This window comes from Electrona antarctica (assembly GCF_951216825.1).
Source record: "Electrona antarctica genome assembly, chromosome: 17".
NCBI classification, from domain to species: Eukaryota; Metazoa; Chordata; class Actinopteri; order Myctophiformes; family Myctophidae; genus Electrona; species Electrona antarctica.
Genome location: NC_136798.1, coordinates 14046587 through 14072110, shown reverse-complemented (window position 1 = coordinate 14072110; position 25524 = coordinate 14046587). Strand labels below are relative to the sequence as shown.

Here is a 25524-nt window from a genome sequence, read left to right as displayed (position 1 = left end):
GTGTCTCGCACAGACACTATAATTACACAAGGTGTAGCGAATATGTTCTAAATCTGCTGTTTCCGGCATGCGACACCGTCGTACATTACTCTTTGCTGTCTGCATGCACACTTCCGTCTAGCTTCCATGACCTTTGCCTACAAGATTGAAAAATATTGTACCTCCTAGCCTAGGGGGTCCTCAAAGTTACTACAGGGGGCCCGTCAAATCTTTGTTTGATAGGTTATATCATTTTGTTTAGGGATGTCCCGATCATGTTTTTTTGCTCCCGATCCGATTCCGATCATTTGATTTTGAGTATCTATCTGCCGATACCGATTTTTCCCGATTCAATATTTATATTTTATTTGAACACTTGTCTTATGCCATATATCACAATCGCAAAATATCCAAAATCACAGACGATATCCAGTCATGATATGGATATAATATTGATACTAGGGATGTCCTGATCACGTATTTTTTGCTCCCGATCCGATTCCGATCATTTGAAAATGACGTGATCGGCCCCGATTTCCGATCCGATAACCAACAATAAAACTGTACCGTACAGTACAGTAGCTATCACAATAAATGGATAGTTGCACCGCTCAGTTTGCACGGGTGTGATTTTACTATATTCTGGTGTCTGCCTTTTTACTTTTTTTGTGTAACTGAGAAGAAGGAGGGAGAATCACAGCAACTCTGCACAGTTTTCATCAGATATATATAGATTTGTGTTAAACAAGCATTAAATAAATACTTAAATATCCAGGGAAAGAAGTTTAATTCTACTTGATCTTCACCACTTAATCACTATTCACAAGTTCTTTTTGAACGATAATGTTGAAAATAGCAGATCTACACGCTCACCGAGCAACACTGCGTGGTGACCGGTGAGCTTGCAGATCTGTAAATTAATTGTTTTGGAAAGAAGCTTCCTAGAAAATGACATGCCCAAATTAGTGGTGAAATTGTCACCCCTGTAAATAATGTTTTCAACCACAAAGCTCTGAATTACATAATTGTTATAACAGCTCCTTTTATGTCATATTAATGATATGTAACTCTTTCCTTCTAAGATACAGTATGTCACGACCGTGACGACTCACAGAAACAACTTGAGAGAATATCAGTTTCCATTAGGACAGATTGAAAATAACTTATGTGCATGCCGTTAAAAATAGCCGATATACAAGCTCGAAGCTTGTAGATCGGCTATTTTTGGTGAAGAGACTTGGTCTTGGTGTACTGTAGACTGAAAAAGTACAGTGCAACTCAGGTCTGTTTTTACTAGTAATAAATAATTATACGTATTCTGAGGCACCACTGGACTTGTGTCAAGGCACCCTAGGGTAGTGGTTCCCAAAGTGGGGTCCGGGGACACCCCAGGGGTCCGTGAGGGAGTTCCAGGGGGTCCCCAGCTAAATGATAGTTAGGAACCAAATGGACCAGTTATGTTCATCAGAACATTTAAAGACGTACTGTACAAATATACAGTACATTCATGACCTCTGAATTGTCAAGATGTTCTTCTCGACCAAGAGTTATTATTAACCCAAGTCCATCCCCACATTTTTTTCTCTTGATTTTGAAACAGGTAACGCCTTCGCACCCAACGGAGGAGGTAACTGTCAGAAGAAATGTATTTGTCTTATCCGGACATAGCTGTTGTTGACAGCCAGCGCGCCTCCAGGAGAAAGCTGTGTTGTTGTTCTTATCAGCCTCACGCCCTGGGGCAGGAGAGTGAGTGAGCAATGGACAGCTCACTTCCAACCCTCTAACCCTCCCCCCCACCCCCCAAAAAAGTGAGGCGGAGTCTTGAGGCAAAGGGGGAGGAGGAGGAGGGGGGTGAGAGGAAATGGGGGTGTATCTCTCTCTCTCTCTCTCTCTCTCTCTCTCAAAATACACACACACACACACACATGCACACACACACACACACACACACACACACTGACACACACACCTTGTCTCCTCCTCTGTGAGTCAAGAGATCGAGGCGCACGTTTAGACTTCCACTTAGTCACACACACAGGTACGGATAACACACTGAGGTGTGTGGGAGTCAGAGAGGGAGAGAGAGAGAGAGAGAGAGAGGTAGAGAGAAGGAACAGAACCAAGTCAAGGAGACATCAGAGATAGAGCTGCCACTGGTTGCTCACAGACTCTCAGCCACTCAAGCCAGCTAGGGTGCACACAGCCTGCCCTATGAGTGGTTCTGCTGCCAGCTAGGTCACACACAGCCTGCCCTATGTGTGGTTCTGCTCAAGGCTTCACAGTAAGTTGCTGCACTTGCTCTTGCATGTATTATTGTGGGATGGGAATTGTGCATGCACAGTACATGTAAAATCCAGAGTGTAAATTCTAACTCCTAGAAGAGTAATTTTTTTATTTTTGACGTTCCAACTTCCGAGGCGTTAACAATTGGGATTTCGCTGCATATTTCTGTTGAATAGCCAGGACATAAAATTCTGTAATTCTGTAACTCTTTTTAACTTTACAGTTAAAAAGAGTTGGGATTTTGGTATGTATTTCTGTTTATATAAAAGCATTTATCAATCTGGCATGGCACCATGATCGGTGACACTCTCAAAAGAAGGTAATGAGTGCTTTCTGAAGTTGGTTTGCCACATGTCACCCTATGGACCCAGCTGTGTGACTTTGACTCATCTCTCCATCTCAGAGAATATATTTTCTGCTGTGTCACTGGGTTTCATGGTTTCGGGGTGAGCTGTCACACTTGTGACATGCAGTCATTCCCAGTCAGCTGTGTGTGGCGATACACTTCAGAGAAAGACGGCGTGAAATGCCAACCATCATGATATTTGAATGTCTGACAATTTGTTGTCATGGCAAGTGTGAGCTCCTGCGCTAACAGGATGGCAAGCAATTGTGTTGCTTCGAGGGACGCTTGGAAGAAAGAATTTGTTCAGGTTCATTTGCTTTGTTCGGGAGTTAACATTATTTCAAGTGAAGAAAGGTGAACTACAAATGCAGAACGAAAGTGAGAGTAAGAAATGTGGTGGAATCCCCAAACCTATAGTATAATATTATATAGTAGGCTATAATACAATGTAGCTAAAAAAGAAAAAAGTGCTGGGTGATATTTGTATATTTCTAGTGTGGTGTCTTAAGTTAGAGAGACTTCACAGGATGCATGAACTGGTTAAATCAGACATTAAAGTCACACATGAGCCTACAGTTTGGGCACCACAGCTGGTATCTTCTAGTATCTCAAAGGCAAAAAATTAACCATAAAAAAGGAATTCCTTGACTGAAATTAATTGAACATTAAGTTTGCTAACCGTTCTCAAAACGCATCCTCTCTTTATCCGTGGTTAGTTAAGGGACTTCAGCTTTCTCACCTTTGAAAGAAAGGATCTTAGTGAAGAAGGGGAATCACTGTGAAAGAAAGAAAGAAAGAAAGAAAGAAAGAAAGAAAGAAAGAAAGAAAGAAAGAAGACAGCAGGGTGATGTAGAGATTGGGCTGAGAGCCAGGATCCATTGAGCTCAGAGGAAGTCTGGCCGATTCACTGGGAGCATTGGTTTCCTTGTGAAAGTGGTCCTGCTCCGGGGCTGACGCGCGCAGGAACCTCCCCCGTAGCCTGGGGGTCGTGATTTGGACAGTCACAGGATGTTTGGGACAGCGGGGGCGACGGGGCAGCAAGCATCAACGCTGCTCTTTGAAGTTTGTTTGTCCGGCAGTAGTGGTGGTGGTTGATGGGAACGTTAGATACCCCCCCGCTCTCTCCTCACCATCACCTTGCCAGGATACCTCCTCTGTGTCACACCTCGACCACAAGGATTCTAATTTTGGATCTGTGTGAGACTGGACTTTCCCTCTGCCCGCAGCTGTGGTTTGCGTTGACCCATGGTTCTTCACATTCCTTAAGCATAAAGGCGTAAGGGACACTGTATTTAGGAAGTAGACGAAGGAATAGGAAGTAGAAATAGGAAAGAGGAAAGACAGAGGGCAAAGATCAACATAGGCTCGCTGAATTCTAGGACCCAGAACTCCACCATTATTCTGTTGAGCTTTGTCCGAAAAATGATGAGATAAGTAGAATGAGTATTGTCTCTCAAATGATGTCCTTTAAACATGGAGTGTTTTAAAGAATACAAGGTAACTTTGTCTGACAAAAACATAATTTTGACATATTGCCTGACAAACATCAAGTTGATATTTATCCATATTATCTCCGTGTCTAGGCCTCTCAGCACAGTACAGCCATGTTAACGTCGGAAGGGTCGCCGAGCGGCACAGAGGTCATCACCGTGGCAACGCTGGAATCACAGCACATGGATGTGGACATGACGTCGTGGACGGAGGCAGAATTTGAGGAGAAGTGCACTTACATCACAAAGGACCAACCAATGGAAGACGCCACTAAGACCCAGGGCCGGAGTCGGGCCCAGAGTTCGCTTCCCAGAAACCTGGGCCTAAAGCGCTGCCCCAACTCCACAGAGGTATGGCGGAAACAGGATTCTGTTCATAAAGCAATGTGAATATAAGAGTTAACTCATCTTTGAACTTTGATTCGTTGACAATGCACACTATGTTTGGATTAGTCCCACACTGATCTGAATTCACCACACTTTTTATATGAACGTTCCTCGTTCACTTTGACCTCGTTCATTAAAACCGAGGGCCAAAGCCAGCCACAAAAACGTGTAAAAGGAAGTCAATAGTTAGTAGTTAGTCAAAAATGTAAATGTAAATACATCCTTGTACAGTAAGCAGTAGTAGTAGTGTTTGTGAGTATATTCTGTGCGACCCCCAAATCTGCGTCACTTCTACATCCTGCCCGAGGATAGACGAGGGGATGGAAGGAAGTGCTTGACATGTTGTCTAATTTCAGCTTTTCCTCCCTGCTATGTAAGACTTAAGACCAGGAGAGAGAGAGAGAGAGAGAGAGAGAGAAATTGAGTGGGAGGGAGAGAGAGAGAGGGAGAGAGAGAGAGAGAGAGTGGGAGGGAGAGAGAGACAATAGACAGCCCCTCACCACGCACCCTCAGGTCTCTATGATTAGCAGCTCCCGCAGATTCCTGGCACCACTGCTGTCCCAACACACAATTACACCGTAAAAAGCGAGGGCACCGAGACCCACCAGAGCGGATAGTGCCATAAATTATGCTCAAGTGATGTGGTGTTGGCCGCATGTATATTCACATGAAAGTGGGTACGTGGTTGATGTTTAACTGGACAGACCAGAGATAGCATGGGATCAAAGGTGGCCTTGTTTTGAAGCACATAAGAAAGGATTAAGTTGGTGTATTGTTGAGGTGGCGGACGGATACGTGGGGTTTCCTGTTCAAATACACAATAGGGGATTAGTGTTGAGTCTGTGATGCCGCTGCAGTGAGTGCTGTGGTTCCTCGGCCTCCAGAGATGAGGGACCACAGCCAGGTGAGATAAGAGGAGATAAGGCCAGCTGTCTGGATCAAAATACCTGCACTACTACCTCTTTGACCTTCCAATAGCATCTGTCTGGAGTCCGGGTGAAGAACGGGGTGTGTTTAGATAGGGGGTGGACCGCATGGGTCGCTAGAATGGAGCTCGAAAACAATAGCAATGAAAGTGGATCGAGCTGCCTCAATAGACCACAGATGTAACTGTATTGTTAAGCGTTCATTTAGTGCATACATGATGAGATCCAACTATAGTCTGACAGTATCACTCTACGATGAAAAGAGAATATGTTACCGTTTGCTTTTAAGCTGCCTTTGAAGCTTTTAGGTGCCGTTGACTGGCTGGGGTGTGCCCATGACATTCTATCCTCTCTTCCCCACCCTGGAGGCTTGAGACGGGGGTGAGTTTCACACCTGCAGGTAGCAGAACAAGAGTAGCGGTTAAATTTTAATATGGCAGAGAAACTAAAGATAACTAGTCTGATTGGCTTATGAAATATTCATCGTGTGAAGGTGAGAACGTAGTCTTCTGTTCACAGCCTCTCATGTTCTCAGGTTACAGAATTGTATTTCAGTGCTCTGCAATTGTCACCTCGGCGCCATATTGTCACGGGTACCAGGATTCATACGTTGTAATTGCCCATTTCCTAATTCTGAAGACAGACTACGGTATTCAGTTACGCTGTGAGCGGATGTGATGCTAGTGGCCAGGTATAGGCGAAAGACCAATCAACAGATGGGATCTGATCGTCAGAGAGAGGAGCGTGCCATAATTCTCACCACTCTTATCATGGCGTTCAGAACGTCCGTGGGCACGTGGGCACGTGCTCACGCACCACTCACGTCACATCCCCATCTTTCAGGTTATGACATCTCCCTGCTTCTCTTAAACAAACAGGTGCTCGGGGTGACCAGCAAGGAGCTGATTCCCAAAGGGACACGTTTCGGCCCACTGGTCGGTGAGAGCTACACCAACGGAACCGTGCCGAAGGATGCCAACAGGAAGTACTTTTGGAGGGTAAGTGCTGTGTGTGTGTGTGTGTGTGTGTGTGTGTGTACATGTATATGCCTGTGGCTGTCACAAAGTGAAACACAGCTGTTTGGTTTCTGTGACGTAGCGATTCTCTTTCCTCCGCGCATCACGCGGCATTGCCATGGTCGCACTGCCAGTAAATGCAACACACGCACACACACACACACACACACACACACACACACACACACACACACACACACACACACACACACACACACACACACACACACACACCCACACACACACACACACACACACACACACACACACACACACACGCACACACACACACACACATTACGTGCACTGAGTCCTGATTCTCAAGCTCACACTGACTAAGCAAGGAAGTGGCTTTCAGATGAAGAGCTATACTAACGCAACAGATAACAGTGCAACACAAACCTGTGTCATTGTTTTATGTTAAGACTCAGCGACCTCCAAATCGACATAGTCATAACACAGACTAGCCGTGGTTTCATAAAACAAACAGTGAGCGGTAGACATGCTAAGTGCAATGTACAGCTGTAGGGTTCTTTCTTGTCATTTTGGTTTCTCTTTCAGAAGACTTGCACAATGATTAAAAAATGCTTTTAAATAAATGTTCTTAATTGATATTTTTGGCCTCTGTACATTTGAATGACCTACTTCTGCATGTAATACACTGGGATAATATCTCTACATGTGCAGAAAAGACTAAATTAATTTCTATAATATAAATCTAATATAATTCCTATAATTTAAATGGAAAAGACAACCAAGTTTAACATGATTAAAACCCTAATTGACTGAAGAGCGCAATGGCAAATCATTGGCTTCTGAAGGTGATGGGTGAGAGTGATGTGGCTGAGAATGCTACAGGTGATACTATGCGTGTACAGTCATAAGGAGAAACCCTAGACGACTTGTGTCTCTCATACACAAAACACAGCATCCCCTCACCAACGACGGCCTCGATTTACCATAAAGGCAGAGCATGGAGACCTGCTATCACGTCATAGTTTCACATTCGCAAGAGCACATTCCGTTCACAGTTAGTCATCCCCCTAATTTAACCCTATAGACACGAGGACCTGATTCTACACATGTTTTCTAAACCCTAACAGCTTTCTGAAAAACCTATGTTTCTATGTCAGTGAGTGGTTCTCAAAGTTTTTCATGTCAAGGACCCCCAAATTATATGTATTTGGCCGCAGACCCCCATCTCCAAATATTTTGTTCCAGGGACCACCAGAAGCAAAGATTTGAGTTAAAAGCGTTGAAAGAATATAATGATTGCTGTCGGAAGGAAACCACCTAACTAAACAACCACCTACTTTTTGAGGTTTTTGATTTTTTTTAATTCTTTTTCATAAATCAGTGCTATTGAAATCTGTGTGTTGTTTCGAAAATATTGAACCAATGAAAAGTAGTAAAAAGTGCTTCGGACAAAACCTCTCAATTGGACCCTCAAACTGTCTGCTAAAGCAACTAACTCCACCACCTCTCTAACCTGACTCCGCCAGATGGGGCAGCAGAGAGTACACTGGGTTCCCCCCTCCTGGGGAACCCAGTGTACTCTCTGCTGCCCCATCTGGCGGAGTCAGGTTACCACCTCTCCCCGTCTCATGGAAGTAATTGACAATATATATAAAGTCACAACACCAACTTTGATGATAGTACAGGAAATCTATGGAAAATACAGGGTCAACCTCAATCTAATTGCAAAAAAAACCAAACTCAGCTGATATTGCATCTTCAATATATCCTGAATAACAGAAACAACGTTGCCTGGAATTGTCTTAGGGGAAAGTGTTGAAAATGGCCTGTACAGTATGGCCACCATTGACATCCTATTATAAGGCAATATTTTCTAGATTTCCTTATGCTTTAAGTAGCATGTGACGTGTCAAACTAGGGGGTTTTGCACAAAAACACTCATTGGGCTAAATTTGGCCATAGCAACTTGCCCAAATGTGATGATGTCAGCACATTTGGGCAAGTTGCTATGGCCACAATTAGATTGAGGTCAAATTACATTATTACTGGACTATGAGGCACAGAGGCAGTATTGCTTTGTTTTCAAAATATTAGGTTTTCTTAATTTCCTGAAAAATTAACATTTTGGAGTCTTCCCGACAGCAGAGATATATTCAAAGATTTGCACACATTTTTATTTTTTCAAAAATAGCAGATCTACAAGCTCGGCTATTTTTCAAGAGCTAAAGTTTAAAATAACGGTTAAAGTGGTTAAAAAGCTATACGGTGACACAGACACGTTCTCTCCCCACATGCAGGTCTTCTCCGAGGAGGGCCGCCTGCACCACATCCTCGACGGCTTGAGCGAGGAGCGGAGCAACTGGATGCGCTACGTCAACCCGGCCCGCACAGCCGGCGAGCAGAACCTGGTGGCGTGCCAGAGCGGCCGAGACATCTACTTCTACACGATCCGAGCCCTCCGGCCGGGCCAGGAGCTGCTGGTGTGGTACTGCTCCGAGTTCGCCCAGCGCTGCAACTACCCTCCTTTGGGACAGCTGGTGGTCACCAAGAGCAGTGGTAAGCAGTGGTAAAATGTGTACTCACGTGTTTTACTTAAGTAGAAAGTATCCATACTGCAATATAGAAATACTTCCAAGTAAAATTCCGGAATTAAAAAATGCACCTGCGTAAATGTCCAAAAGTATAATTTTGGTATCAGAATGTACTTAAAGTACCTAAAGTAGAAAGTACCATGCAGAATGTCCCATTTCAAAAGTTTTCAAAATGTCTAAAATGTAAAACAAATATCTGAAAATACCAGATCTACAAGCTCACAATGCATTGCATGCATGTGCGTGCGTGTAGTTGTGTGTGTGTGTGTGTGTGTGTGTGTGTGTGTGTGTGTGTGTGTGTGTGTGTGTGTGTGTGTGTGACTGACTGTGTGTGCGTGCATGCATACGTGCACACTACACATGTGTGCGCGTAGTCGCGTACGCATCCACATGATGAATAGCAATATGCCTTTAAGATGGCTCAAGTGAATCCATCTAAATAAACGTTTTCTGTGATCGGTGGTGCCTCGAACACAATAATTTCAGAACAACAGAGGAAACTGTATAAGCATGGCCTTGCTAATGCTCGGGGAGGTGTCTATAGCGTGTGGTTATGTGAGTAAAGCTCTCCGTCAAAGTGCTGGCCGACTGACACACTCTTTGTGTGGGTGTTTAACTAGTAATACAGTCACACCCACGGCCTTTGTTGAGGGTCCACACAAAGGAAGAGAGGAGAGTACTGAAAGCAGAGACTGCAGGTGTAGCCATGGTTCCTATGTAAGTTGAGACCAATTTCACCACTTTAGGCAATGTTTCAGTTTCCCTTTTCCCCCTCAACGCACAGCTGTCAGTGGGCTCCCTCCCTCTCACACACACACACACACACACACACACACACACACACACACACACACACACACACACACACACACACACACACACACACACACACACACTGTACATGCGAGCTTGCCTTCAGATGCAAATACTTTCATGCATACAAATGTGGATACAGTACACAGTAAACTCCTCAGTGTTACGTTCAAGAGTTACAAATGGATAACGAACAGTATACACTACTGAGGACTTTTCTGTGTGCAACATTGCACACATACAGAATATATCTGCTAGAAAAGATGGGTGTACATGGGGGGCTGCAGTTCTGACAGCATGTTGGCATGCTTTCTTATTTATTTGGCTCTCGAAGAGGAAGAAGGTGTAGGAAGCACCCTCTTTCACTCACTTGAGCTTCCTGGCGAGACGTCGTCGCGCTGACAGATTGATATCTCGCTGAGTGTCGGCTGTTTGTTTGCTGAGAGTTCACCTCTGTATGTGTGTGTGAGTGTGTGTGTGAGTGTGTGTGTGTGTGTGTGTGTGGGGGGGGTCACAGGGGAGCTCTCACAGGAGATAAGGGGTGCTCTTTGTTTGGGAGTATGTGACTGGAGGTGCTTGCGTCAAAGTGTAGGTCAATATAGCAGTGTGTATTTTTGTGTTTTGTCTTCCGCTGTCTTGTCAGCTGTCCTCTGGCTGCCCTGGAGTGAGTCACTGAACGACTGAATCTGTCTTACTCACTTCCTGGGCACGCAGTGAAGCAAAATAGGATCCACAGAAACCAGATCGGTTCTAGCTTTCATAATGCTGATCTGCATGTATTATCATTCACAATGGGAAATGAACACCCGCCTTTTAGCAAAGTTATGCAAAATGTTGGCTACCAATAATGTGCTTAGTCTACCGGCCGCTGGCCATAATCATCCTCTTGAATGATATCCGGTCCATTCTCGGGTCCCACCGACTGGGCTGAGCCTGCATGTAGAACTGTGAGTTAGGCGATTACATTAATACAGTGGCTCTCAGATGGAGGTAACATACTGTAGCACTCTCTCTTTTCTTCCATGCTATCTGTAGCCTGATCAGACTCCTATTGTTTCACCTTTGGTATCCTCTTTCATAGTGCCCAGGCAAGTCTGGAGACTGCAGATGATCTTAACAGATGTAGACACACACACACACACACACACACACACACACACACACACACACACACACACACGCACGCACGCATCTGATAAATAGAGCCACGATTGGTGGTTATCCATTTCAAACCATACAGCAACAGGTTGGACTAGTATAGTTTCCTCCTTTGGTGTAAGAAGCTGCGGGCTGGAGTGATGTCAATAAAAATGTGTTGAATGTGTGATCGTAGACTGATATGAGCTTCAAGGGTTTGTGTGTCACCAGATTCTATTCTTAGGGGGTGACATAAAGCTATAAATGTGTCATCAGTGCCAAAATCATTATTTTTTAAACATATCATGCTACTGAGAAACGTGTAATTCAATATCTGACCTACAATATGTTTAATAAAGATGTCAAGTTTACCCCCCTCAAGTATTTCTATGTCTTTCTCCCACAGAGCAGAGTGTTGTCCAGGAGAAGAGCACGGGGAAAAGAGGACACAGTGTCTCTGAAATCCTCCGGAAAGACCCTGACGCGTCCGTGCCCACCTGCCGTAAGCAACGCAGAGAGGGTCCCCTGTCCCAAAGGAGCCTCCCCATCTTTCCCCTGTGTCCCCGTGTCGTCTATCCGCTGCACCCCCATTCAGAGTCCCTCCGCGGCCCCAGCTTTGCTCCAATGCCGTACTGCGGCCCACCCATTCAAAAGGGACCAGCTGCCAACAGCCCCGTCCCCTCCCCTTTACACTTTGCTCTAAAGCACATGCAAGCTCCCATGACAGCCAAACATTACCCAGAGTCCTCTCTGCCTGGCCATGTTCATCCTGGCCTGAGGAATGGTCCCTACCTACTGCCTCACAATACACTAGGCCTCAGCAACATTCTACCTCACTCCTTCCCATTCTACACTGATGGACTAAAACCCCACCTTGCTCTTTCACCTCACTTACTACCTTTTGATGCCTATGTTCACTCCCTCCGCCATTCATCCAATGGACATAAAGACTCAAAACCTACACGGGGCAATAATAAACAAGACCCCATTCTTTCACCAAGCAATAGGCAGAAAGACAATCAGGACCTGGTGTCTGCAAAGACAAACTACCTCAGGGTCCACAATTTGACGTCATCTAATGACCTCAGAGATCTCAAACACTCGGCGACCGGCACTCTCCACGAAGACCTCCCTCAAGCTACCACCTCCAGAGCCTCATCCACGGCCAACTCGCTCTGGGGCGCGCTTCCCTCTCCCGCACCCGGGGGAGGTTCACCACCGGTGGGCATAGCCGCCTCTGCAGACTGCCTGCCTTCCAAACCTACCTCGGCTTTGCAGAGGACAAGCCAGAGCAGTGCCGAAGCTGCAATGGACCTCAGGAAGACCAAGAGAGGGAGCAGGACCATTGGCTACAAGACCCTGTCCTACCCTCTCACTAGGCAGAACGGAAAGATCCGATACGAGTGCAACGTCTGTGGCAAGATCTTTGGCCAGCTGTCCAACCTGAAGGTTAGTTCATCATCGTGTCATCATTCACTGACATCTGTGAGAAGTCATTAATCAGGCCTGAAAGGGTTTTGTAGAACAGTGGTTCTCAACCTTTTCTGGAACAGGGCCCACATGCTGCCTTTCCATCTGACCACATAAACACGGCATCCAGCTGGGCTGGCCTGTTATATGGACAGATGGGTGGGTCAAATGCATTTTCAGAGCATGTTTATTTAATGATCAATCAATCAAATGTGTTCCGTGGTATAAAAAATCCTATTTAATCGGTATAAACTATGACAACTAATTTCAAAGAAAAAGTAGTAACATAAGTAGTTTTACATAACTTCATCATTTATTCAATTATCAATAATTTGGGGCCCACTTGCAGTATTCCTCACCACGAGCACATCCCACAGGTTGAGACTCGCTGTGGTAGAATAAATGCACTAATCTCTGGTAGAATAAATGCACTAATCTCTGGTATGCTGTTGTCAGGTCCATCTGCGGGTACACAGTGGAGAGCGTCCGTTTCAGTGCAAGACCTGCGACAAGGACTTCACCCAGCTGGCCCACCTACAGAAACACTACCTGGTCCACACCGGGGAAAAACCACACGAATGCAAGGTACAGCTACAGTTGTCCATGATTGTCCTTACAGTTGTCCTTTTTTCCCTTTCAAATGAATGCCCTATTTAATACTTTGTGGTGACACGCAAAGGCAGCAAAAATATCAGATCTATAAACGTACTATATGCATTGCAATGTATTTTTATAGTTTTTGAAAAGTTCTAAAATTGACAATCGGTGAGCTACAGGAGTCGGGGACTTTCCAAAATTGATCTGGCTCTAGTCTAGAAATCTTGAACATAGTAGCCACCCATCTCAAACCCATTCTCCTCATCCCTGATTCAATGCAGGTGTGCCACAAGCGTTTTAGCAGCACCAGCAACCTGAAGACGCACCAGCGTCTCCACTCAGGCGAGAGGCCCTACCAGTGCAAGCTGTGTCCAGCGCGCTTCACGCAGTTCGTCCACCTCAAGCTCCACAAGCGCCTCCACAGCGGCGAGCGCCACCACCAGTGTCCGCAGTGCGGCCACGTCTACCTCCACCACTGCAGCCTCCGCGTGCACCTCCAGGGCTTCTGCCCCCTCTCGCCCTCCGCCGCCCGCCACGGACCCTCGCCCGAGGAGCTCCGCCACATCAACGCAGAGATCGAGAGGTTCGACGTGAGCGAGGCGGCCGAGCGCCTCGAGGCCATGGCTGCGGAGGCCGAGCAGGACAAGGGGAAATGCGTTAGTTTTCTGCAGGAGAGCATGAGCCAGGCCTCCGACCGTCAGGGTGGCACCAGAGGGGAGTCTGTATTATCCTCCTCGGATCTGAACATCTACAGAATGGCAAAGGACTTGCAACGCAGCACTGGATCTCTGCATCAAGCTGGTGTCAAGCTGGAGTCAGGCTACATATCGGAGCCCTAAGACATTCCTGCTAATCCATGCAGGATAATCCTTAGATGCCAGCTCATGCAGCACATGTACTGTACAGTGTACAGCATGCTGCTGCCCTATTTGAAGTAGAGCCTCATCTCAGCCAGGGATGGACTAAACTATATTATGTGAAGGCGAGGGGACTTTAACAAAGGGATCAATGACTTCATAAATGCTGATACAAATATATTTGTTAATTTATTACACTGTTATTAATGTAAAATAATCAGGAGTATCTAAAGATTTGCTCAACAGGGTTTAAAAAAAGGTTTATCTATATATTTTGTATAACTATGAGTTTTTGTTTACACTGATGTGATTACACTAAAGATGTATGTGATTATGCATAAAAGATCAACCTTCTCTTCTGTGGTTTGCACTTTGTGACAGTGAGTCTCTCGTCATCTGTGTGCATGTGTTTTTGAGTCACGGTTTAAATCAGGGGTGGGCAACTTTGACGATGCAGAGAGCCACTATATTTCCATACTCACTCCAGAGGGCCACATTGCATATTACGTTACTGTCGTAGCAAGAATAGCCGATCTACAAGCTCAAAACAACTCGCACTGCGACACGTTTTGAGCTTGTAGATCAGCTATTGTTGCTATTTGAATTGAAATCCTGATTTTGTTTTTCGTGCTATTTTTTAATTGGAATCCTGAAAAGTTAAACATTTATTTAATTTCAAATGCCTTTAATTATAGTTACGGTATGTTAACTTTATGAACTACATACAAATACATGGACATGAAAATTTGTAATACTACTCATTAAGCTACTAATTTAGACTGAAGTAATTAAAGCGGGTCATGTTTGCAAATCATTAATATGTGTGTGTGTGTGTGTGTGTGTGTGTGTGTGTGTGTGTGTGTGTGTGTGTGTGTGTGTGTGTGTGTGTGTGTGTGTGTGTGTGTGTGTGTGTGTGCGTCAGTGGTGGAAAAACTACTAAATTGTTTTACTTAAGTAAAAGTATCAATACTGCAATGTAGAACTACTCTGTTACAAGTACAAAAAGTATTGGCATCAAACTGTACTTAAAGTACCAAAAGTATTTTCAAATGTATAAAAATCTTTTGAAAATAGATGAAACAGTATATAGGACTAAGTGATTACTGTATGTTTTGTAATACTAATCAAAATCTACAAAGTAACTAGTAACTAAAGTTGTCAAATAATTGTAATGGAGTAAAAGTACAATATTTACCTCTGAAATGTAGTGGAGTAGAAGTCAAAGTATTGGAAACAGGAATTACTCAAGTAAAGTACAAATACCTCAAAATTAAACTAAAAAGTAAATGTACTTTGGTATACTTTCCACCATGTGTGTGTGTGTGTGTGTGTGTGTGTGTGTGTGTGTGTGTGTGTGTGTGTGTGTGTCTGTGTGTGTGTGTGTGTGTGTGTGTGTGTGTGTGTGTGTGTACATTATGTTATGAGATGATAAATATACATGCACCAGCTAGTTGTAACTGCTCACTATGGATAAAAATGGCCATAAATCACAAAACGGCCATGGCCCTGTAACAACCTGCTATCTGTCTTTTTTCCATGAGGACACTTTCAATGTGAATAGCTCAGTGTTTCTCAGACTTTCTAATTTCAAGGACCACCATAATCCTGAGAGCGTACAAATGGAACGCCCTTAAGGGTTACAGACGTGCAAAGGTTCATTTGGAACCATGAAGGTACCTGGACCTAACCTGACTCCGCCAGATGGGGCAGCAGAGAGTACACTGGGTTCCCCCCTCCTGCTCCAGGGAGCAGGAGGGGGCTCCTGGCAGAGTCAGGTTAACCTGGAACACCCTTTGAGAACCACATGACCAGTGAGGGGGGGCAAGGTCTGTGTACCCTTTTCTCTCTTTCTTCTCGTTTTTGTCTTTGCTATTTTTGAGGGGCGCTACGCGCTAGCCCCTTGTTTGTCCAGCTTTTAGTGTGCGTGTAAATGCCATTGATAACGAACAGAAAGTTTTCAGTGTTTGTGTAAACACAAACATTGCGTAAACAACACAAACATTGAAGACGAAGGTGAGGACGCAAATTCTCATTGGCCGGAATGAGATGATGTATTATATGATGTATGATGATAAGAGCGCCCCCCTCACTTCACACGGGTGTGATTTTTTAAATGTATGGGCTTTAATAACTTACCCAAAACATAAACGCCAGATTGAAAGTAGTTAACAAATAATTCAGCAGCAGCTACAGTATGTGCTCATAATCAGCTGTACAAGGAACACATGATGTTATCATAAAGGCCTTCAGTTAAACAGCCCAGGACAATGTAATATCATTCATGACACCATTATACATGTATTTAGCTACATGAGCGCTAAAAGATCACTATAGTGTTATAGGGACTTCAATACTATGCCTACATCAAAATTAACCACTGGTCCCATTAAAAGCCACTGTCTTATTCAGTCTGTCTGGACTGGACATTTAAGAAACTTGCCACCAGTGACATCTTCAGTTGGGAGAATTGGTCATTTATTATTTGTTATTTTTTGCATTGGTATAGGCACTAGGCGACAGGTTTCCCAAGTGTCCATATGAGACACAGAGCAGACGAAAACTCCTCACAAAAAGTTCGGAACCACTGGCCACTGGTGGTCCGTGCATGTGGTCCCTGACCATGCAGATTTGTAAATTAAAAAAATAAGAAATCCTTCCAACAGTGCACTGAATGACCTGGTGACCTATGATGACCGTCCATGTAGTAATTTACTGACAAGTTAGAGGTCAAGATGTTCAACAGAAAAAGGGAGTTAGAATCTCAAGAGGCGGAACGTGCACCGATCTGTCTGAGTCATTATTAGTATAGCCTAGTAGTCAATGGACCATTGGTTGAGAAACAGTGGGATGTGTACACGTGGGATGCATAGCAATTGTGTTACAAAAGCACTGATCTTAGCCCATATCCCCACCCACCCAACACAACAGTGGTCCCCAGGTTGATTCTTTTTTGTTTTAACTTAATTTTTATTTGCAGGTAAACATAACAATAAAAAAACATAAAATGACAGTTACAGTGCAAGGGTTCAAATATATCATTAATAAACAACGTATTGCGGTCCATTTATGAATGTCCATCATTGCTAACATCGGTGTCGTTCTGTTGATCTATATTCAGTCCATTTCTCCCATTTTTCAATGAATAGTTCCTTTTGTAGTCTCAATGCATGAGTTAGTTTCTCAATTACAAATATCTCCTCCACAATGCTCAGCCACTGGCCCGCTGCTCACAAACTGGAGGTTCTGATTTGTACCATAGCCTTGTAATTGCTTTTTTACTAGCTGCCAATAATACTTTGACCAGGTACATATCTTCTCTCTGTGTATTATCCTGTGACAAAGCACCTATAGGTACAGCACAACACTAGTCTTAGGTATCTCATAGCTTAGTATCTTCTTTATCTCTGACCATACATTGTCCTAATAATTATTTATTTTAGGACAATTCCAAAATATGTGTTCGTGGTCAACATTTATACTTCCACATAACCTTGTTGGTTGTTGTTTAGACTGCATTCTTGCTGCAATCTTTGGAGTTATGAAATATCTGGTAATATTCTTCCAGCAGAATTCCCTCCACGTTCTAGAGCTTGTGGCCGTGCACTGTGTTTTACATATATTGTACCAGTCCTCATCCGTAACCCGCACCCCAAATCCAGCCCCAGTTTGATTCTAAGTCAGGGTGGTGGTCCATCGTTCACAATCAGTTGAAAACCCCTGGTTTATATGAAGGATGCAAATTGGTGAAGTGCTCCTTTAAGGCTGATTCATTGTGCCCTCTCTCTGTCTGCAAGAGGCCTTGCCTTTTGCCAGGCCACACAGTAAATACGAATTGTTTTCAACTTGTTTTTCCTAAAATGAAGGTCACATCATAGGCTCACTCTGAAATTCAGAAACCGCAATGGATACTTATTATTATTCTAAACTAATTAACACGTGCTACTATGCCAGCAGCCTGCAGACAGAGTATAGCTATCTATCAGACCAGTGTGAGCTTGCCTTACATAATGGCTGTCCAAGGTGGAGGCAAGGTGAGCTTTGAGCACAGCGCAGAGCGCACCGCCACATGGATGGATGGAGCCACTGCTCCTTTAAACATGCCCAGTGACGTCACATATTTTGGACGGGAGGCAGGCACGCAGGCAGGAGAGCGGGAGGAGGAGGAGGAGGAGGTAGTAACGGATCCACCGATGGAGAAGGATGCCTAGAACCATGTCAATGTCACCGGGTTGTTGTTGTTGTCGCGCCTACGTATCCGTATCATGATCGCGGGCGGGTTGCCCTCGTCGGCCCGGCGGACGGGCTGCTGGACAGCGTGGTGCCAGGCGGTCCTCTACTGTGCGTCCGCACTGGTTATTGTGGCCGAACGGAGCGCGCGTAAGTGGCCATGCAAATTCCACTAGCAGCTGGCCTGCTAATGGGCTTATTGTGTGAAATAAAATACAAGGAAATAAAATGCATTTGTTTTTTTGTTTTTTTATTATAAAACAGTCGATTGATTGATCTGCTTTGCTTTGAATTGGCCCGTTCGTCTGGTTATGTCTCAATCAGTGGAGATGCGTTGGCTTTTTGTACAGCCATGATGCTTCGTAACCGTTCCAAAGGCTGTTCCAACAGTCATGGTTATAGTTACCATATGTCCCTGACATACCGGTAGGCTATACTATTTGGAATTGTTGGACACTCCCCCTCATGAAAAAAAGAAGAAAAAATAAAACGTAAAAAAGGTAGTGTTCGTGCTTTGTACCTGTAATTAACGTTATCGTTTCAGTCCGTGTGGTCCTCGCAGTCTTGTCTTGTCCAAGTTGTTGTTTTTTGTTTTTCGAACAAGTTGCAATTTGCAAAACAAGTTAGGCGTAGCTGTCACAGCACTCTGTTAGCATAACGACCTGCCAGTCTGCCATTTGTGAAGAGCATCTGGCATCTGGTACGCTGTGCATGCGGTCAGGTGGTCCCACACTGTGCTGTGCCTATGCGTTTGCGTGGCCATATAACCTCTGGTATGTCCCATTATGTTCCTATAGTGCACATTCATTTCAGACCCATTCGACCCAGTGTTTATGCTGGAAACAATGCAAGCTACATTGCATTCAGAATCAGGTGTACTGCAAGTGCAATAACCCCTGAGTAAGCAAATCGATGACAAGGGCATGACACAGTCAGGATGTGATCTCACCGAATACGCACCAAGAAAAGTGACTTTGTCCTGAGCACGTATAGTTTTCCCAACCGATATAAATACCTCGCCTGAAGGGCTCCATCGGTGGAGTCAGTGACAGAAAAAGAAGTCTAATCAATACCAAGAAGAGAAACGTATCCCTCTGGAGCCGCGCGTCGTGCCAGATTTAGGAGCAGTGATATGTGTGTGTGTAACACACATATGTGTGTTAGTAGTGGCCTAACTCCTGTAGGCCAATCGCTATAAATAGCTATATTTAGAGTCAAGTATATGGAGCGATACTGTGTACCAGGGGAGATTTTGTAGTCGGTTCATTGGCGGATGGATGCAGGGAGCCTGTGTCCCGTCCGTGCGGGGCTCAAGGACATCCCTCCTCACCACCAGTGAGATGCTGCTCGTCCTCTTTTATGCCTCTCTGTACTCTGACGCATAAAGTCTTGTGTGAATCGATGATGTTTTCACAGTTTTCAGGGCTTATGTTTCACCATCTTTATTCCTGCACAAAATGCAGACAGTTTTGTAATCCATCCTGTATTCTCTTTCCCTGAGAATAAACAGAACCTCTCTCGATACAGGAATAATGAACCCTATTTCTGTGTATGTGTGCGTCTGCATGTGCGTGTGTGTGTCTGTGCGTTCCTGTGTGTGTCTGTCTGTTAGTTTTCTACTGTATAGGGTTTTACCTCTGGAATGAAGAGACGCAGTGGGCAGCCCTTACTCTCGGGTTCTTTCTGCCAGGGACGCTAGTTCAGGCGCTGAGTGTGAAGTGGTACCATGACGATGGCGATGACCGGCGATGCTACCTGTCGGTCATACACATATTGCACCTGGGCATCTTTAAACGGTGAGATCTTCTGGCTCTGAGCTGTAAGAGAGTAGAGACACAGTCAAATGTGTTAACCACTTTAGCCCTATTTTCTAAAATGTTATCTATTATGATATGCCCAATATAGGGATGTCATGTCAGGGATTACATTGTTAATTTACAGTTCAATTTGGTTCCATTTTGTACACTCTCAAGAGTTATGGACAGATGAACACTCCATTAACAGCATACATGCCATTATCATGTGTGACGTTCAATGTTTACTGTGCATGTTGTTTCTAGAAACTGAAGCCTGATTTGGCCACGTTGCTCATCTAAGTACATATAGGAATATATGTACTTAGACTATAACATGTGTTATTGCCCGCTTGGTTCGCACTCATTCCTAAGAGGAACACCAACATGTTTCCATGTGGGTTCAAGGTCTCTCAAGGTTCTTGTTTTTTGGTTGGCAACATTACAGGCAGTAAAATTATTATACCTATAGAGTGGACTCAACAGTCCACTCTATACTGTTGAGTATAGAGTGGTATTTTTGCCCACACAGTCAAGTGGACAAAAACAAAAAGATCAAAATAGTCATCATTTACAAAAAGTAGTCCAGATACATAGCATAGTACTAAATAGAATACAATAAATAAATACATAAATAAGGCAAATTGTATAATAATACACATGCGTTTTGTGTTATGTATTGCATGCAAAGCTACTGTGTCACAAGACTAATTTCAGTGAAAGCTGATAACAAAGTAATATCACATTTTATACTATTGTGGTAACATGGTGCTGGTGTGCACGGTTCAGCCAAAATCTGACCACCTTTACCCAAAACAAACCTTGACATCTTCTATCTTGAAGAGTGCTGTAAGCACTGTGAGTGTGTGAGTGTGTGTGTGTGTGTGTGTGTGTGTGTGTGTGTCTTTTCTAAGTGCTCTGGTGTTTGTCTCCCTCCTCTGGCAGGTTGTGGGACTGCACAAGGACAGCGTTGTATACGCCAGGCTCGATGGGCGAGCTCGGCGTTAAGGTCATGCAGCAAGCAGATGTTGCTGCACTGTGGCTGCTGGAGGCCTTGATCATGACTCTGCCACAGAGCCTGCTGCAGGCATATGTGGTGGTGTCCACTGACGTGGGCATTCCGTCACCAGGTACGATCCTTTGCATTCCTTTTTTTATTATTTCATTGCTGTCAAGCAGAAAGAACCCTTTCATTTGAGCCATCGTTTTATGTTTTGAATGCCCTATTTTATCCTTAGTCATATGATTCTGACTTAATCATATGACATGCAAAAAACCTCATGTGATGTGACACGTTATTTTTGCTATTTTTGGAAGAAAGAAAATAATATTTTTGTCCAAAATAGCCATCAGGTATGTCTGTGCGTTTTATAAATATTTAACCAATGAATAGTATCAACAAGAGTTTGTGACTGAATAGTAACTACATTGGATCAATTGGAACGCAAAGTTTACATGTTACATTTCCTGAATGGTAACGGTTTTGTTCATAAGGTTTCCACCTGACTGTTTAGTATTGTTGGTGGTGATAGAAGAATGTGAGCTTGTTTAACTTTTGCACTTGTGTGTGGCTCTGGAGTGTTTGTCTAAGTAAAGACACTAAAACGGCAGAACTGGAATAACTGACAACAATTCCCTCGTGTGGCTGTCTCTCTCAATCCGTCTCTTCTCCCTCCTCTCTTGGTCTTCACTTCAGTGGCTTATTGCTGTGCTCTGTGTCTGCTGTCCATTTCCTGGGCCCTGATGCTGTATAGTCGAGCCTGCTGCCTGATCAGGCCAGGTCACCTGGCCTTGCCCCCAGCAGCCCTGCTGTGCATGCTGGTGTGGAGGGCGGGCATGCTTGCTGCCAGAGTCACCAGCCTTATGGTTTTTGCCAGGGTTTTCGACTGGTGGATCTGCGCTGTGGCAGGTGAGATGCAACCCAAATCACTTGAGGATGCTGGTATCCTTATCGACTGGCAGGGGATGATGTTTTTTAATCTAACGCTTATTGCCTCACATACAAACGTTAATCTGTCATTATTCTGATACTGATCAGGCAAAGAGCCTGCATGTTTTATATTACTTATTTCTATTTATAATGTCCATTCGGGCAAAGAATTGATGAAAGCATCACAATACTGAATGACAAAGTGTTCTCTCTATAAAGCCAGTGGTTCTTGATTATCCCATGAGGGCTGTGGTACAGAGGCTCTATTGCACCGCAGGCCGTTCCTCGCACTCACTTTAAGTCTATTTTTACGTTAACTTCCAGGTTTCCACTGGCTCACGGCCTCCTTTTGGCTGGTATCCCAGCAACCAGACATCTGCAATGGCCCCTGGTGCTGGCGTGCCTTCAACGGCGTCATGGGACTTGTGCACATCTTCGTCTTCCTCAACGTCAAAGATGGACCCTCGCGCTACCGCATGGCCAGCTTTTACGCGGTGAGAAAGACTTTTCACGCAAAGATGGGTTTCGATTCTGGTATGCGTGATTCACTTCACTTTTTTTTAATTGGTGATTTTTTTTTATGTAGTGCACATAGTGTTACCAGTTCTTACTGACCTCCACACTCACAGTGTGAAACGTAGCCTTGTCATCATCATCCTTTGCTCACACCGACCTCAGTGCTTGCCTACAGATGAATGATGCTCTGACCTTCTCCCCTCTCCTCAGTTCATGCTGATAGAGAATGCTACGCTTCTGCTGGCTGCGTCCGACTTCCTGCTCAGTGAGGCATCATGGGAGAGTTTGACTCTGCCCGCAGCTGTGCTGTGCAGCTTTCTTATCAGTGAGTCACAATGTCTCCGTCTATCTCCCCGCACTCCTTATAGGAGGCTTATAGGTCATGAGGATGCCGCGACTTAGCCTTAAACTGTGTGCATACTGGTTGATTACTGTTTGCAAAATATTTATACATTGGCCAAATGCCGTAATCATAAATTAGACATCAATGGAATGGAATTAGAATAAGACCAGGGTGGAATAGAAGTTTCTTTGAACTGATCAGATGTATGCATGTGCATTTTTGAATTTTGTATTTAACCAACCATATGTATGTGTGAACAAACAGATATATTTGACACTATTTCATATCCAAAGTATAGCCCTGCAAGACCCGTATACATTTCTACTTGCAAAAAAGAGATTTCAACCTTACTACTACCTGTACTACTAGGACTTTGTAGAGGAAATTATGTAAAAAAAAAAAAAGCAAATTTGATGCACATTTATAATAATTATTAAAATAGTAATAATAAATTAATAATTTACATTTGGGGGATATCTTTCACAATAATAAATAAAACATGTTCTACATTCTAATGATCACAAAAATACATATATTACAGGCATTTTACTTACTTTTATCAGGGTTAAAGGTCAAAGGTCATAGGTTAAAAATTGTTAAAAAATGTCCAGAGATTTTTAATTTGTGTGAATTTCAGCCTCTGTGGGGGGTATTTATATGCAAATATCATGACCAATGGCATTGCAATGAACATCAATGATGATGTTTAGGTGAAAAAAGAACAGAATTATGTTTATGTATATTTGCAACGGTGGGTCTTGCAGGGATAGCCAGCTGGAGCGCACTACTACGCTAAGCATATTATGTAATTTATAAATCAGTATAATCATCTGATGGGAGAGGACAAACAATTTGGGAATGGTAAAATCCCTCTTCTGTACTTTCCAGGTGTTGCCTCTCTAGTGCTGTACTACCGATTTCTGCACCCCAAGTCGACAGAGATCGCCCAGGGTCTGAACAACAACAACAACATGGGCAGTAGCTGCATCGAACGGGAGTCGTCCTGTTCTCAGGGAGACAAGAGGCTGCCGGCCCATTCCGCACAGAACCACGGCGCTGTCTCCCTGTCCGGTGTGGCCGGTTTCCTGGTGGAGCACCCTGGCAGCTGCGGAGCCGGGCCCAACAGCTCCTGTATCTGCTACCACCACCACTGGCTCCTGATCCGGCTTGCGCTGAAGACTGGAAACCTGGTGAAGATCAACCTGGCGTACGGGGCCGGAGGGGCAGCGCCCATGCAGGATATGGATGAGTACAACCCAGAGTTTAAGAGCCTCGATGGCTTCAATACCACTATGGGGGGCGAGCCTTTGTCCCTCTCCGAGTCACAGGGGAAGGGCGTGGCGCCCCTTTCAGACTGCAAGGATGAGTTCCAGAGTGTGAGCGAACCACCCACAGACACTGATCAAGGCGAAGAGGAGGAGGAAGAGGAGGAGGAAGATGAGGAGGATGAGGAGGGGGAGGAGGAGGAGGAGGAGGAGGAAGAGGAGGACAGTTTGGAGATGGAAAGCCCAATGGAGTCACCAGCTTCAGATTTCAAACGCAGCTCGCCAGAGGGAAAGTCTGTGTTCGGATCCAGCCCGGAGCCCTACTTCCCGACAGCAAGTCAAGCAGCATCAACTTCCACCCTGTACTTCACCGCTGGCGCTGACCCTCAGTCACCCAGCCTTGACAGCAACCACTATTTGGAGAGGGATGGGGGGGTCCTCAACTCCATCCGCAGCGATCCAATCCTCCACAGGGATGTCCGGGCTGTCCGAGGGATAATGGGGCCACGCTTCACCTCAACTCCAAAGTTGGACTCTGGGGTGTTGGGCTCCCCACCCACTGTCCCCCATCTCACGGGACCCAGGAGACAACTCATAATGTCCCATAGAGAGGATGATGAAAACTTCTAACTTTCCTATGAGGGTAAAGCCCCGGTCACACATCTGCCACAGATGTGACGTAGTCAACGCATCTCAAACACAAGCCATTCCGTCAAACTCATCCAGACCATTTCCCATGTTATCTTGCAGTGATGACAGGGGTGCCGGTTTTCCAGTGTGTAGTTTGTTTGACTTGCGTTGGAGACTGTTGGCTCATTGAAAGTAAACTACAAGCTGCCATGAGGGGCCAACGCACGGCTCTCGTTTCCTATTGGTTGGCGCCCGGTCAAGGTTCATCCATGTTGAACATGACATGTCACTCATGCCGGACTTTCACATGCTCCACCAATGCACTGCAATGGGATGCTCGGACCCTTTTGCCCCATATAACGGAAGTGAACGGGGAAGCTGATGCTCCTGACACAGATGTGTGACCAGGGCTAAAAGGGGAATGACTGACAGCAACAAAGGAATACATCGGCTTTTGTGGTATCTAGGCTTTTCGATCAGTTTAATGTCAATCATGAAAATTGGAAGCCATGTCACCTCTGTGTGTCTGGGATTTAGTGTGCGCAGCCAGGTGCATATTGTATGCTTTTCAGATCATATTAAGCTAGCTTGTACTGCCCACTAAATATACACAGTGTTCTTACACACTGCATCATATATACTTGATCGAAACAGAGATGAAATTACTACCAATCTTTCCATAACACTAAGTTGTTCAAAGAGCTTACATACCGAAAAGCCATTCGTGAAGAGTTCAGACGTGCTCATCCCCTCAGGTTTTGGAAGTGTTTACTCTATGTATAATTATAACCGTTGATAATTATTATTAGCCACAATAACTAACTAACTAACTAATAACCAATGGACACATGAATAAAGAATAATGTCACTGATTGCCAACAGCTGTGAGCACAGAAAAAATACTTCTAGAGCCAAAGGGCCCTTGCATGTGAGGGCACTACATCACTGTTTC

General features: G+C 44.5%; 2 protein-coding genes across 2 annotated transcripts; both read left to right on the top strand.

The window, feature by feature from the left end:
- The first annotated feature begins 2101 nt into the window (after positions 1 to 2101).
- On the top strand, positions 2102 to 14157 carry prdm1c (PR domain containing 1c, with ZNF domain). The gene is made up of 7 exons (XM_079526057.1): positions 2102 to 2260; positions 4192 to 4449; positions 6290 to 6409; positions 8701 to 8959; positions 11351 to 12393; positions 12871 to 12999; positions 13293 to 14157. Exons 1-7 carry the CDS (start codon positions 2234 to 2236, stop codon positions 13848 to 13850), a joined length of 2394 nt encoding a protein of 797 aa, XP_079382183.1. The 5' UTR covers positions 2102 to 2233; the 3' UTR covers positions 13851 to 14157.
- A 3973-nt stretch (positions 14158 to 18130) lies between these two features.
- On the top strand, positions 18131 to 24572 carry xkr5a (XK related 5a; the record flags this gene model as incomplete). The annotated part of the gene is made up of 7 exons (XM_079526286.1): positions 18131 to 18245; positions 19708 to 19891; positions 20834 to 21018; positions 21585 to 21797; positions 22143 to 22312; positions 22545 to 22659; positions 23566 to 24572. The coding sequence occupies 7 exons, from the start codon at positions 18131 to 18133 to the stop codon at positions 24570 to 24572; spliced, it is 1989 nt and encodes a 662-aa protein (XP_079382412.1).
- Between the last annotated feature and the right edge of the window lie 952 nt (positions 24573 to 25524).

Bases quoted from the DNA above. Each gene is read 5' to 3' on its own strand.
- prdm1c (XM_079526057.1), top strand. From the start codon at position 2,234: ATGTGTGGTTCTGCTCAAGGCTTCACA. The intron at 6,410-8,700 runs GTAAGTGCTGTG...CCCCACATGCAG, and splicing joins ACAGGAAGTACTTTTGGAGG to GTCTTCTCCGAGGAGGGCCG. The intron at 12,394-12,870 runs GTTAGTTCATCA...TGCTGTTGTCAG, and splicing joins GCCAGCTGTCCAACCTGAAG to GTCCATCTGCGGGTACACAG.